General features: G+C 43.2%; 1 protein-coding gene across 3 annotated transcripts in view; it reads right to left on the reverse strand.

Moving 5' to 3' along the window:
- The window catches only part of LOC135377560 (triple functional domain protein-like), an 83,008-nt gene that overhangs the window by 62,306 nt on the left and 5,228 nt on the right, over positions 1 to 15,474 (reverse strand). For all 3 annotated transcript variants that reach the window (XR_010418126.1, XM_064610076.1, XM_064610077.1), the window contains exons 3-24: positions 15,148 to 15,262; positions 14,599 to 14,689; positions 14,429 to 14,530; positions 14,188 to 14,301; positions 13,876 to 14,075; positions 13,033 to 13,273; positions 12,713 to 12,835; positions 12,446 to 12,637; positions 11,722 to 11,853; positions 11,541 to 11,627; positions 11,243 to 11,431; positions 11,044 to 11,166; positions 6,140 to 6,331; positions 5,425 to 5,594; positions 5,122 to 5,293; positions 4,658 to 4,819; positions 2,492 to 2,674; positions 2,284 to 2,403; positions 1,470 to 1,661; positions 1,074 to 1,341; positions 659 to 774; positions 425 to 547 (exon numbers count right to left, since the gene is read on the reverse strand). Coding sequence is in view for 2 of the 3 variants with exons in the window: in XM_064610076.1 (XP_064466146.1) it covers positions 425 to 547; positions 659 to 774; positions 1,074 to 1,341; positions 1,470 to 1,661; positions 2,284 to 2,403; positions 2,492 to 2,674; positions 4,658 to 4,819; positions 5,122 to 5,293; positions 5,425 to 5,594; positions 6,140 to 6,331; positions 11,044 to 11,166; positions 11,243 to 11,431; positions 11,541 to 11,627; positions 11,722 to 11,853; positions 12,446 to 12,637; positions 12,713 to 12,835; positions 13,033 to 13,273; positions 13,876 to 14,075; positions 14,188 to 14,301; positions 14,429 to 14,530; positions 14,599 to 14,689; positions 15,148 to 15,262 (3,407 nt within the window). In the remaining variant the exon portion in view is untranslated. The remainder of the gene's footprint in view (positions 1 to 424; positions 548 to 658; positions 775 to 1,073; positions 1,342 to 1,469; positions 1,662 to 2,283; positions 2,404 to 2,491; positions 2,675 to 4,657; positions 4,820 to 5,121; positions 5,294 to 5,424; positions 5,595 to 6,139; positions 6,332 to 11,043; positions 11,167 to 11,242; positions 11,432 to 11,540; positions 11,628 to 11,721; positions 11,854 to 12,445; positions 12,638 to 12,712; positions 12,836 to 13,032; positions 13,274 to 13,875; positions 14,076 to 14,187; positions 14,302 to 14,428; positions 14,531 to 14,598; positions 14,690 to 15,147; positions 15,263 to 15,474) is intronic.

Below are 15,474 nucleotides of genomic sequence, written 5' to 3' on the forward strand. Positions count from 1 at the left end.
CTTTGCATAAAGCACATGTGTATACCCATATGACACACAGTATACTCAGAGCCTGAAGTTTTCAGGAAATATTTTTTTCTAAATTCGGGGGGTAAAAATCAGGTAAATAAACATGTGCATTAAATTCATGCAAATTCGGGGAGAGAGTGGGCTCAGTTACTCAAACTAACTGTACTGGTTTGGCACCAACGGTGACGGAACGGCATTTGCTGCCAAACAAGTAAGTTAGTGCATTCCTACAGAAGTCCCAGTGAGGGCAATTTGCCTGGCAAAAATCGGGTTTCACCCTAAAAAGTCAACCTTCAACTCGGGGAAGAATCGGGTAAGACCCTAAAACTTCAGGCTGTAAGCGTACTTAATCAATCGTTTTCCGACAATTGCCAGCAGCTACATACTATATTGTACACCTGCAGTCTTATTGTACCTTGGCATTGCCTTTGAATTCATTGTGTTCTTTAAGAAGCTGCTCTGTTTCCTCGCGGGTTTCGCCCAAACTGTTATGAGTTGCCAGGTAATGTTCTCCTGTGTCCTTGATCCATCCTAGTGCCTGCACATATAAAAGTTACATTAAGTAATTTTAAAACCAACAAGAAAAATAGCTTCCCTCAATGGCAACAGCGTATCGACAGCACCCGTGCTTTGGTAAACAAACACATACCTGCTTGGCACTTCTTTCGAAGAGGACGTACTGCTGGCATTGGTCAATGCGCTTCTTGCGAGCTGTCCACAGCTCCAGCACCTTATTCTCCTGCTTTAGCAGTTGTTCCATTAAGGCTGCAGGAGAAGGATACAAAGCGTAACAGCTGTACTTAAATTATATATTGCAAGCAGGAACTGTACAAGGACCTCAACGCTAACATAAACGGTAGAAGAAATTGTAAACTATTAAGAATTTTGATTTTGGACAGCTTTCCTACCATTTCAATGGCAGGATTGCCATTTAAACGTGGCATCATCATGATTAAAGGGCGTCTACTGGATTTGGCTCAAACGGCTACCTGCCTACAAACTTAAGTCAAGCTTCAATAGTTCTACAACACTGGTAGCAGATGGCGAGTAAAACAAAGTAGTACCTTTAACTTTGGCTTCTGGTCCACGGTAAGGGGCATCCCCATGTGCATGTGGGTAGTACTGTGCACAACGAGCTGTGTATTTCAATAACGTCTCAGCATCACGGCGTGCCATGGTGCATGCCTTGAGAAAGGCTTCCTTTTTTTCCTGGTGCTTGACAAGCAGCTCTGGCAAGTTTGCTGCGCGATCCGCGCCCTCTTTTCCCTCTCCACCGCACCAATCCTCGTCACGTCGATACTCCCGCTCCAGACTATCCAACACAGAGTACACCTGCATAGCAAGCATAGAACTCAGCACCTCACTCAAATTCAAAGCAATGGCAAAGCTCAAGCGTTTGCCTTGAAGGAACATCTTATACAGAGTCAAGCACAGCTAATACGGCACAAGGGCTTGCATACATGCTCTGCAGTCTTGTAGAAGCGAAGAGAGGCGTTGACCAAGCGGTGACGATCTTCGGCATGAGTCATCATCTGATGCCACCAGGTGTCCACTCGCTCTGCAACAGCACGCACTGCTGCAGGATCATAGTGGTTCGACTGCACTAGAGATTCTGCCCTTTGCTGGATCTGAATAGCACTTGTATGAGTTTTCTGGAAGAGAAATCACAAAGAAGATACTAAAGAAGCTGACCAATTCTTAAGACCTGGCCACAAAATGGGTTCTAAGTACCAAGCAGTTTGACAGTTTAGGCTGGACTTCAGTCCGAATAACCCAGCTGTCTGAAATTTCAGTCAAAGGCAAAATTTTCCAAAGACTTACCTAAAATAGCCAAAGATTTCAAAACTAATAATTGATATTTTGTATGTCAGCTTGTAACAATGCTGCCACTACCACCATTTTTATCATCTCTATCATGTTCAATCATTGGCAACAAGTAATAATTATAATGATGAATGATAAAGTGGTAAAATGCAGAAATACGACACTTAGCAGAACAAAAAGCATTTTCCTTCTGGAACCTTCCATACACTACTCTAATTGCACAATAGGAACAATCCGGGGTAGTTGGTACAAGTTCATGATGGCGAAATGCAGCAAGCAGACATAGAAAGAAGTTCTTTCTATGTCCTTGTCTGCTTGCTGCATTTTGCCATCATGAACTACTCTAATTCAAGGAGATGCTACATCACGTGATTATTAAAATGCATGTTCGTGCAAAAAATAGCAGCAAAAAAGGATTCCATTAAACAAATCATTGATCACAAGGCTTACCTCTATTGCCAGCTGAAACTGTTCATGTTGAGACCGCAACTGCTCAGCTTCAGTGAGGCAAGTCGGAATCAAAAATGTAGCAGAAAGCATCGCCTCGCCATTTCGAATCCATGTGTTCACCTGGATAACGCAGAAAACCACAATGACGATCACAAATTTACTGTCAAATTAAGAAAGTTTTGCAGGAATTGATAATAACGATCCTAACCTGATTAGCATCTTTCTCCAGCTGACATAGCTGCATGCACTGCTCCAGGCGCACACGCTTCATTTCAGCCAAATCTTCGATGTCCATTTCCCGGCCATGCAGGAACTCGAGCAATGCTTGAATTCGGCTTTGAGCATCGTACTGGTTGTCCGCCATCAGGTGTACCCCGGATGACTCCAGTACCTGCAAAGACAAGTTTTCATTGCTGCCCTTATTTGATCAAATAATTTTTTCCTGCGTGACATTAGCAACTGTCCCTATGAATACTTAGAGCCTGAAGTTTTCGGGAAATTTTTTTTTTCTAAATTCGGGGGGTAAAAATCGGGTAAATAAACATGTGCACTAAATTCATGTGGATTCGGGTGAAAAAACTGCCAGTATGCTAAATTCGGGGTGAAATCAGGCTCAGTTGCTCAAACTAACTGTAGTGGTTTGGTGATCTAACTGGATTTTTCTGCCAAACATGTAAATATTGCATTCCTACAGACATCCCAGTGAGGGCAATTTGCCAGGTAAAAATCGGGTTTCACCCTAAAGAGACAACCTTCAATTCGGGGTGCAAATTCGGGGAAGAATCGGGTAAAACCCTAAAACTTCAGGCTCTATGAATACTTGGCTGTCATCAGCATAATAACAAGAGCTCCAGGTGTTCCTCCTGATCACATATGCTAGTCACGTTACATTTATGATTCACAGGTACAGTACGATTTTCCGAACTTGACGGTGACCGGAAAAAGGTCCAAATAATACGGCAGTCTGAAAGATTCGACGAACACTAAATTAAACATTATTTCACCTCAACGGCGCAAAAGAGGTCTGTAATTGTGCCCTCTGCCACATGCGGCGCCTACGTCTTGCATTCGACAAATAGCGACAATGTGTTCACCATGTCTGTGGTCGACGATTGTGAACAGTTGTTTCCAGTCAGCACAATCATCTTTAGAATCTGGCTCACTTTCCGGCTGCACAGGCAGTTGGGGCACAATTTACCGAACATACATGCCTATAGCGTTGAATGCTGACAAACAGCAACAGCGTGCACAAACAGAAACTTGGGTTAGCGTTAGGTTGGGAAGCGCGACGCTGCCTTGGCGGCCTCGAGGTGCACTTTGGAAGTTTTAGACCGGTATCGCCTAGGATTCCAATCCAAGCGCACAATCCAAAATGGCAGTTTCGAAGTTGCCGCCATAATGCCCAAAATTGTAGTATTGGTGCTTCTCCGAAAGCGTTTTAGTCTTGAAAATCGAGCCTTCATAAACTGTCCGTAAAAACAGTCATAATAACGTATTAATCCTACGGCGAAGGTCACCGTTCCTTGTGGGAGTCTGAATAATCAGTTGGCTACAGTACAGTCGCCGACCGTTAATTCGGACCCTAATAATTCAGACTTTCCAATAGTTCAGACAAAATCTTGGACTTAATCAATAGCCCCCGTAGAACCAATGCCTTTCAGCTTCCAATAATTCGGACCGTTTTCGGCGCTGCGGCTCGATAATTCAGACGGATTTTGGCCGACTTTCCCTACTTTTTGTGAAAATCCACGCTCCTAAATTCAAAATCGGAACCTCGAGCTTTCAACTCCCGCTCGCCACCGGGCTTCCTCTCCAGTAGCTCCCTCGGAGTGCCGCCTGCGGGGAGAAAAAGCGTGCGCCCGCGCGAAGTTCGCGTTCGTGTGATCGACGTTGCTGTTTAGACACGCACTTCGGATGCGACAACCGAAACTGTGGAAATGTCATCGTCTCCGTCAACTGACAGTGACGCGGATGGATTGGACGACGACGAGGATGACAACGAGAACGTCGGTGAACCTCCGTCTATTGCGCAGATCCTTGCGGCCATCGATACGCTCGGACGAGTTTATTCCGACAGTGTGACATTACCAGAAATGCAGCGTGACGTTCTGTCTAGTGCGCGCGCTGCTAGGCAGACGCGTATCGACACTTTCTTCCGTCCAGTGTAAATTTTTTGTAATAAACGCCAGTGTGAGAGTGGATTTTTATGATTAACTACTCTGCTGACTCTGACTGCTCGGACTGCTCGATAATTCGGACAATTCCCGTGACCATTAGAAGTCCGAATGAATGGTCGGCGACTGTATATGGTGGAAACACTTCACTGTGTCCCGGTATTAACATTCACCGCGTTCAAAATGGGCACAGAACTAACCTGAGAAAGTTCTTGACCTCTCTGCAGCACGTGATAAATCGTCTGTTGCATATGGGACACATTTTCGCAGTGCAGCTGCTGCAAACGCTCTGCCTGCTGTAGGTCTCGAGTCACTTCAATGTGTTTCAGCTCATTCATCCATAATTCAAGCTGGGAGCTCAGCTGAAATGACAATGGATCAAAATTCTGGGCACTGTCCACACCACAAAATGTACAATATGAGGGCTGCCTCAAAAATAGCCGACCTGACAGGGGAGTATCGCGAACCTTTACCAGCACTTTTATTTTTTTAATAAAAAATTCTAACAAAGGGCAGCACACTTTGTCCAACAATGCTGCAGATTTCAAGTAACAGAAACTTGTTCTAGCTTTATGAGATACATTCCTCAAGGAGCTTTTCACAAAATCAGAAAGTATAAAGAAAGCATTACACGGAGCTTGAGCAGGAAGGATCTAACGCTTACCTCAACAGCATCTCGTTCAAAAAGGCGTAGCTGTAAGCCCAAATCCAGTTGAAGTTTGCGGTTGGCCCAGAGAGCCTCTAACTCTTCTCGGGTTCGTGTGAGCGCCTCTAGGGTGCCCTCAACAGCTCCATAAGAACCTGTGCTATCAGTTTCTGCACTCATGCCCAGACTCCTGCAATGAGAAAGGCAGTGCCTGGTTGAAATGGTGCAGCAGTAGGTATACCATTTGCCAAGCGTGACAAGAGCAACACCGATGCAAAGATGGCTGAAATGTTTACTCAGCAGACAAGAAAGCTTTCATACCTGAGCTCTTCTAGCAGCGTTTCTCCTTCACTGATAGTGCTGACAGCAGCATCAAGTGTAGAGTCTCTCTGCTGTGTGAACTGTTCCAGAAGCTGCTCAGCAGTTTCAGCAGAGTCAGCTACTTTGTTACTCTGAAGCTCTGCTCTAAGTTCTTCAAACCATCCAGTTAGCTGAAAAGTACTCACTAATGTAAGTAGCAATCATTTGTAAAGCAAAGAGACAAATACACAAGTAATCCGTTCGCTACACAAACAAATGGTGCGATTGGAGACACGGTTCACCCGAATGACGGAGGACTTCCTGTTGCTTCACGAGTTCCTGGATAGTGGGAGGAAGTCTGGATGGCAGGAAATACAGGAAATTTTCATAGATAGCCAAAGAGCCATCCAGTACGATAGAACTAGAAGCCGTGCTTTTCTTAATTTCACAAGTCAGTGTTGTTGTGTAACGAAAGAAAAGGTCAATTCCCTCAGACTGCTCAAAAATGATACACAGGTACAGCAGAACTCAAATTACTTCTAATGTTACATAACCAGATATGTCAAAAACAACTAACTCTGGTGAGAATGCATCTTAGCCTCAGCCATACAGACGAGATAGAACATTCCTAGTTCTATAAAAGTCTGCTGAGAAGCGCACAAAACGCACATTCCTTCAATTATGAACTGAACAACTTAACTGACACAGAGGAGGTTACTGGTTTACACATGCTCACCTCTTTGTCATGCGTGTAGAAGATAACAGCGAGTTGTAGCAACTGCCTGCGTTGCTCTACCCGGGTTGCAAAGCTGGCAATTTGATCCTCCAGCTCTTGGGCCACACCATAAATTTCATCTGCATTGCACTCGCCCGTTTGAGCCAACTCTTCTGCGGCTGCCAGCAGCTTTTCTGCATTTGTGTATGTGTTCTGCAGCAGCAATGCAGTCGTATAAATGTTTTTGAAGACTGAACAAGTACTGAATACATGACCACACATGTTTGCTGTGGAACTGATTTAATTTTACCCCAACAATTCTAATGAAGATATTAAAGCAACATCAGGGGTGTTCAAATGTTTGAAATGCCATAGAAATTGAGTACTCTGATTGGTCATATACGATTCTAAACCATCATATTTGGTGCTTTCCAACTCATAGAATATACAACACCAAAAAACAGGGTGTTTATTTTTATCTGTTACAGATTTGTTCTTAAAAAAAAAAAAAAAAAGCTATGAAAGCTACAGAGTTGCTGTTTTTGCAGGTGGGTTCTACGGTCAAGCGGACATCATCCTGCCAGAAAGCAAATGTAGCTATTCTGGATGTCTACCAAATTGCAGCCTTCAAATTCCCTGACTTTTCCAGGTTTTCACTGACTATTTCAAGCGAATTCCCTGACCAAAAGGAAGGGGAACTTGGTGCCTGCGGCTACGTTTTGATACAGATCCCTCATAAAACAGATCCTATATTCAGTGTTAGTAGAGCTTGAAGTTTTCAGGAAATATTTTTTTCTAAATTCGGGGGGTAAAAATCGGGTAAATAAACATGCGTTATAAATAAATTAATGCGAATTTGGGTGAAAAAACTTCCAGTATGCTAAATTTGGGGAGAAACCATGCTCAGTTACACAAACTAATTATGCTGGCTTGGTACAGTGCCGTACAAAAGTTCACAGAACACGCTTTGGCGCATTCCTTCCTCGGAGTGACACAACAGCAGAGAATGGGACCGTACTGACTTACAGGCATGTGCCTGGGTAACCCAGTCACCTGTTTGCAAGTCCGTACAGTACCATTTGCTGCTAGCATGTCATTCTGAGGAAGGAATGCGACGGAGGTGTTCCATAAACTTTTGTTCAGCACTGCACAAATGGTGATGTAACTGCATTTGCTGCCAAACAAGTTAGTGTGCTACAGACGTCTCCGTGAGGGCAAAAATCGGGTTTCACCCTAAGGAGGCGACCTTCAATTCGGGTGCAAATTCAGGGAAGAATCGGGTTAAACCCTAAAACTTCGGGATCTAAGTATTAATGAGGCTGCCCTATTTTTCCCGCCTCAGGGCTTTTCGTATTGGCAAATTGGTATAATCGCGGCAACGTTACTGTGCCGTGGCCGCTCAACCACTGATCAGCACTCGTGGTTTGCTGCACATCGCCACAGCACTTGGTTGCGATTTTCCCTGGCTTCAGCTGCTTTTTCGCAAATTCCCTGACAATTTCCGGTTTTCCAGGTTGGTAGACACCCTGCTATTGGATGACTATTAACTAAAATTCAGCTAATTAACTTTTATATTAAGTATTTTGGGGGCAACGCGAGATAGCAGAATTGGAGCTAGTCATTATTTAAATCCACCTGCTTTTTTAAATATCCTTAAACGAGCACATACCGTGAGAAATAAATCCCTAAATTGTGCTGTGCAAATGAGCCCAAACCCAAAACCACGCTCTTCTTGAGTGCAAAGGCGTTTGTGTCGGAGGGCAGCGATGAAGCTGATTGGAGTAGATGCTGATCTGAAGGCCAGATAGACCGTTTTCCGACCTAGATAAGCTGGAGGTCATGTTGTCCCTCTGCTCGAGAAGTGTGCAGTTCTGGTTTTAGCTCATTTGCATATTAAAATTTGGCAGTTTATATCTCAAGGTACATCCTTGTGTAAGGACTTTTAAAAAAGAGGGTGGATTCAAAAAATGCTGCTGTCTCACATTTTCCCAAAAACATCTAATTAAGAAGTTAATTCACGAATTTTAAGCAATTAGTCGTCTCCTAGTTACATGCACTTTCCCACAGGCTGTCCATGGGGCCGCATAACCCCACTTGCAAAAATATATATCACAAAAGTCGAGGGTTGTTCCGTTTTGCCCTGTTTCCCTAGCATTATCATCTCAACAGTGATAGACTGCTCCAAGCTTGGAGCGTTTAAAGGCTCTGCACAAAGAAAAGTCCCGCCCATCAGACAATAACACATATTAAAACCCAAAAGCATCGAAAGCATTGTGTGAACATGATCAAATTCACAGCAACCCAAACAAACCACTAACGTGTGTTGTTGCGCAGTGCTCCAATTTCACTGAAATACCTTCCAACCAGTACACCAATGATTCTGAAGATTGTTCCAGTCGAAAAAAAAAAAGAAAGCAGGTTAAAGTGTCTAGCATGGAAACTCTAGAAATGAAACTTGTTGCGAACAGTGTCATGAATGGCACGTGGAAGCAAATTGAGCAAAGCAAGATGACCTTCTGCTATTACTCAGCAATTTCAATACACCTGGTCATGTAGACAAGTATTAGTTTATGACAACTGCAACTCTAAAGCTGTAAAGGATGGGGCTGACTTATCATGAAACTCATTATCCTGTGCCTCAACACACTTACCCGGAACCAAAGGGAAGAAGGCACATAGTGATATACCTTGACGATGACATGCATGCATATGCCAATTTCTCTAAATCGTCTTCTGAGAAAGTCAGGCTCATACAAGATACTAAAAGGGTATTTCAGTTAAGTTACTGAGTATGAGGCAAAAAAGTAACTGAGTGAAGTACTAATACTCAACCTTGAAAAGTATTTGAGTAGAATACTGAATACTCACAAAAACAACTTGTTACTTTCAAGATGCTATCAAGTTACAATTTGTGAAATTCGCTGTTAAACAAATACCAGACAGAAAAACGGACACTCGTTCGTATACTCGTTTTTCCACAATACTTTTTGGTGCATATCCTCCTCCTCGGTCCCCCCCGCGGACATCTCGTCCTGCCTGATAATATCGCTGATACCCGACCCTGCACTCGGAGGAGGACCAAGGACCACACAAAGCGAACGTGAGTGAGCAAGTCACATAAAGGGACGGTCTCGTACAGCCGGGGCGATTCCGAAACTTAGCCAAAACTAGTTTCACGAGTACTGTACACATACAACCGTCAAAGTTTCATTCGGAATAACCAAGTTGTTTTCAAGGAATTTGTCGAAATGTGCCGTAAGAGCAGACGACGAAAGCTGCGCTTCTCTCATGCATACGTCACGTATGACGTCGGCCTGCGGGTGCGTCGTCGTTGTCATGGTAATTGTAACTTGCAGAAGCACCTTGGGTTGAGTAATCCCCTTTGCTCTCGAAATGGGGACACTCAGGCATATACCTCCGCGAGCGGAGAATGTAGTCCGAGCATTGACTGTGGGGTCTCCCATAATGTGGCGCACAATCGGATACGTGGAAGCTAAGTCGCGTGTTTTCTTTCCGCGAGTATTTAATGTGGTTTTTAAATAAACACGTACTCCTTCTCCATGTACGTCGTTAGCGACATTTCATTTCGAAGCATGATCAGTGTACAACGGGGAGTGTAATGGAAGCGGGCGTAATATATTTTTGGTCGGAGCTGTAATGCGACCGCGCGCGCCAATGGCCAGCGACTTCAGATTTGTGATTGTTGATGGGGTTGTTCTGCGACTTTTAACTTGTTTTTGAGGATTAACATAGTTGTTCTGAACCACCATGCTTGCCACTACTTAGAATGCGCGTTTTTCACCTTAGAACTGAAAGAAAATGTACGAGAGTTGTCGCGGTGCCCAGTAACTTCTGAAAGTCGTCTGCTCACGCCGATGCACTAGCGCGCGCAAAAGCAGACGATTTCTGTATCCTATCACGGACTTACCCGCAGGGCGACGTGGCCGTTCTTATTGTTGCCAACACAGATCGTGGCATGCTCTGCAATCTTTATCAATTTAATTCGGTTATTTAATAACTGTGGCGTGTTTTGTCGGGTAAATTAGCAGTATTCCATTTTCAACAAAGGGCAATCGAATGGTACACTTTATGAAAGGGGCAGGGGGTACGAGACCGTCCCTTTAAACTACACGTATTATTTTAATCAAATGTTCCTTTCAATTATTAACATTTGTAGCTGCCTTTGCTTGATATGACTCCATGCAACACCAGTCCTCTCCCTCTGGCTTCTACAGACACTGAGCATTCACCGGCATACCCTTCAGGCTAACACACTGTCCCATGTCTTCCCTACACGAGGCTCCGCCCGCCTCCGAATTGTGTACCATACATGCACATGGGTACCATAGAATAGTTGAGATTAAATGTATGCAGATGTAACTGGCACAGGCACCCAGCAAAAAAAATAAAAAATAACTTGTTTCTAGACTTTCCTGTAAAAAAAAATGAACAGCAGTAGCTCAGGGGCAACTTGCGAAATGAGTACAAGTTACTTCCAAAAAGTATTTCAGTTAAGATAGCAGTAAGATACCAAGTTACTCCCAAAAGTATTTTTGCGAGAGTACCATATTTAAGTTACGTACAAATCTGGAGAAAATGCAATTCACATTGAACTCAGAACATTTGTCTCACGCCTATCAATGAACACTTAGCCCATATCCTGTTTTATTTATATATCAACATTGTTTCAAAGTTAACCCCAATAACTTTCTTACTAACGCATAGCATATGTAACCTTTTCTATGACAGTGATTTGTAGCATACACTCTTTTTTACTCTGCTCTCACCTCTGCCCCAAACGTCTGTTATCTGTTATGTATGGATCTACATAGTTGTTACAAAGTCTATTCTGGCTTGAAAATTCTCTGGTATAGGATCCGTATTTTCAAATGTCAACATTCACACGCTTCTACTAATAGCTTTACCTGTGCAACATTCTCAAAATGCTCGTGGCTCTTTTGAAGTGCTCGTGCCCTTACAAGGTTTCTACCGATTCCAGGGTTTTTCCTAAGAAACACCTCCCCGTGTTTTTCCAGCCAGTCCAAGACCTACGTTAAAAAAACAAAAATGCAGAATTTGTCAAGGGGGGATATGGTGCTTTTTGAGGGGCATTTCGTATCTCACCTGTCGAACGTCCTCTTGAAACAAACGAAGTGCAAGCCTTTGATGAAGTTTCAACTTCTTGGCATGCCATTTGGCTTCTAGGTTTCGATGGTGACCCAAAATCTCGTGAATAACAGACAACACGTGTTTTGCACCTTCCGAGTAATCACCCGTAGGGCAGCCATCCAGCATAGATTTACCTTCTACCGTCTGTAAACAACCACATGTATGAGTGGTTAGAATATTCTGATTATAATTCCCATCAAATCGTGAATATTGTCCTCATAAAGCTATACGTGATGAACATAAGATAGCATACATGTTTGTGCGGCTCTGCCTTTGACGGATGGCACACCTGAACCAGATGATCCAACTGATATAAGAGTTTCTTGCTAGCACTGTGAACCTAAGGAGCAAAATTAGATGAATTTCAATGAAGCCAGGCACATTCTTTAGAACACAATGTCAAAGCTATGAGAAACTTTGCAGCTTCACAGCACCTCTGTGTATGCTTGGCACATCGTTTCGTAGAGTCCTTGATGTTTGTGTATGAGTTCTTCTAAATCAGTTACTTCTCGTGGAATGCTGGAAATTTCGTTGGACTTGCTCCATGAAGATACATTGCTTAAGTACTGAAAAAAAAAAAAAAAAAAAGGAAGACGGTTATAAGTTGTACTGCCCCAATACTCTAACTGCTTTAGGCAATGCAGCGTTACGTCTTAACCCCCTCAAGATTATAATCTGTTTCGCTTTGGGTATTCCATAGAAATTTATTGAATATTCCAAGGTTTGGCATGAAAGAAAATTCCATTTCCGCCACTAATGTTCAATTTTCAGGAATTGTTCCTGTACTACGCTCATTACAGGACATTCACCAATGAAGATCTCAGTTCCTGTCTTCCTTTGGCTTAAATTGTAAGACTATAGTATAGAGTATGTAGCACAATTGTAAATTTATATTTACGTAGCTACATTGCAGCTATACCACATTTTTATCTTATTTCTATCCTCATTCTAAAACTTAACTCCATTATGAAGAACAGAGTATTAAAATGCAAGCAAGCTGGTGTATCGATGTGGATGGTATCATTTCCTTGAGCTTGAGGCGGCGACAGGGAGTGTCTCTCTGTCCCTCGCACCTACTCAAGCTCAAGGAAGTGATACCGTCTACATCCATTATGAACTTGGTTTCATGAGTTATTTTTTAATGCGTATTGAAAATACCTGCTGTGCCTTCTGATGAAAGAGCACTGAAAGGGAGAGCACTGTGGTCCTCTCATCAAGCCCTGCTGCAAATTCTTTCCAAGTGTGGTCTAATGCAGCCACTATCTGCTGCACTGTTGCTGCTGCATAATGGCCACCATCAATCAGCCGAGACCCCATTACCAGTATTCGATTAATGTTTGCATAAACATTCTGCAGAAAGCATGAAGGTTAGTGTGTGAACTATAAGCTCCCTGGGGGACTACATACAGAGACAATTTCACTCACCATAGATGCAATAGTGAAGTGGTTATGTTCCTCTTGTAAAACCTTTGCACCTTGAAAAGACTGCCCTATCTCCACATAATTCATAAGAAAAAGGTCTCTGTTGCGATAGATCCAGTCCAACATCTGAAAATAAATATGAGATGTGTCTGTAAAACTTTACTGCAATCAGTAGGACTCATGGTTTCAACCTAAAGACTACTGGCAGCATTGCCTTGGAAAATATTCCCCACTGCAAGTTCTCGCAATAATTAAGCCTTTCATTACTTGCGAAAGATACTTTCCATTTCTCAGTGACAGGCATAATAAAGCCACTGACTTGCCTTCTGCGCATCCTGCTCATACAGGCGAAGTTGAAGACACTGGTCAAGCTGCACTTTGCGTACATGCCATAGCTGTAACACATGCTGCCGAGCCACACGCAAGTTCTCCAGTAGCCGCACCACCTGTGGTGCCCCTCCCCACTCAGGGGGTACACCACCACAACAGCTCTCTCGACCGCCTGAGTAACCAGAGTCACTGCTGCTGCTCCCACCACCACATCCACTACTACTTAATCCGAGCCTGCAAATACAATTCATCTAACCCATGCTGTACACAATAACAGTAGCAAGCTAGTAGAGAGATGCATGAAGAAACCAAATGACCTTCAGCTGGAGGGGATAAAAGAAACAATACCGAAAGAAGGGGGGAAACATTCTGATAGTTTTCACTTCCATATGCTGTGTTGTCCATTCTTATTCCCTCCAGCTAATATTTCCACTTTTCTTTTTTCTATGCGCGCACAATTTAGATTTACATACTTCTTCCTGGCAACACTAAAGCTAGTGTAGTTAAGTTGGGTGATAGCTATACTGAAGGGAACGCTAGAAACAGCAGTTACGGTGAGGCAGTAACAAACCTGACCAGAATCTAACAGTTTTGCAAGAATAACAAATTGTACTACTTGCATAATAACTACTGGACAGAATAAATAATTCTTGGTTAGTAGTGATTACTGGATAGAACAAGTAACACTTAGTTAATGATGTTGTGTACTAAAAAACAAATAAATGTGTTATTTTTCAAGCTCAAAATTATGCCTGTTGCATGGTATGGAACTGCTGGAATACAAAATTATTTCAATGCATAAATTAGACACAATATTGCTGCGGATGATTACTCACCTGTGGAGAACCTGTTGTCCCTCAAGGTCCACTTCATCAACTGGTATCTGTAGCACACGCTTCTTGGCACTTACATGGTCTTCAATCATACGCTTTGCAGTTGCCACATCTTCAGCAAAGTTGTTACTCACAAGATCTTCTTTCATACGCTCTAGCTGTTCAAGAAGGTCCCCAGTGTTCCACAGAAACTTTTCTAGAGCCTGATTGTAAGACGTAAAAGAGAATTTAAAAGGGACCGCACTTCTAGTATAGATGACGAAGCAAGGCGCTTCACAACGGCACTGTGACACTGCAGCACTATGGAATGCTTACCATGCGCAAATCTAACCACTGGCTGTGATCGTATGATAATGTTCCATCTAGGTCTGGTGTTAGCTGTGACGGGTCGATGTATTTGGACAATGCTTCTTGGGAAATCATGTTGGTCTATAAAAACAACATGTGATGTGCAATTGTGGTACAATTCTAGCATAGTCAAATTCAAGAACATGTATCAAAAGGAGCACGGAGTGGTCACTCTTGTGGCAGTTGCCAGGTCTCCTTTGCTGCCTACCTCGAATTTATATTTGGAGCTTCCCATACTTGTCCTCTGCTTCTGCCAAAAGTTATCTGGCTTAATGAGATAAGCTGCATGAATTTTGGCCGGGAAGCACTCCTGGAATCAAACCAAAGAAAGCATATCCTTGAATTGTTACTCTAGAGTACAGCAGGATCAGTTCACACCTGAAGAAGCTTCAGGATGGGTTTAATGGTGGCCCATGTGGCACCACGTGTATCAATCACCACGGAAAACCCAAGCTCCCTGGCTTCCTCACTGGAACAAGCATTGTTGAGGAACACAAAAACAAAATTACACATTGTTAGTTCCACATCATAAAGGATTCAATTGTAAACATTTGCATTACAAGGCTCGTGTAACTGCTCAAGTGCCTTCCTACTGAGTCAGGGATTTCCCCAGCACTCCCAAAGATCTCACGAGCCCCACTACAAATACCCGACAAAAAAGGCCAAAAGAGCCCAAAAAGCCTGCTGATACAGGTGTCACCTCCCCCCTATGAAATTCGAACTCCCCCTGAGATGAAAATCCTGCACAAATCCCTGTACTGAGTGCAGTTGGAGGTGTGCCACATGGCCAAGATTTAGCCAAGATTTAGGAGAGATATTATTAATTTCGTGTTCTGTATCGAGAGACAACTAGGATCATTGAAAAGGGAAGTACTTGGCCAAGTGCAAAAAATTTGTTACACTCCACAACATGTGTGACGAACTTACCAAGGTATACTAGACAGGTACGTTAAGACCTTTCGAAGGTCCTCGGGTCTTAACCTGTCCGGCCTAGACCTAGCAGGGAATGTCAGGATGGGTCCTCCACGAAGGTCTCTGCCTCCTAGTGGAACATTTCAAAGATGATCAACAATATTGCTCAGCAATAATATTGCTCAGATTACTCCAATAACCAATATTAATTCGCAGAGGCCATGTGGCTTTACTGCTAACGCTGGAACTCCTGATAGCATGCCAGACAAACTCAAAGACTGCAGCAATATTGCAGTCAGGATAACTATAGCCCAATTTTGTGGCTACATGCAGTTGCCTGTG

Source organism: Ornithodoros turicata, chromosome 1, assembly GCF_037126465.1.
Source record: "Ornithodoros turicata isolate Travis chromosome 1, ASM3712646v1, whole genome shotgun sequence".
Classification (NCBI taxonomy): Eukaryota; Metazoa; Arthropoda; class Arachnida; order Ixodida; family Argasidae; genus Ornithodoros; species Ornithodoros turicata.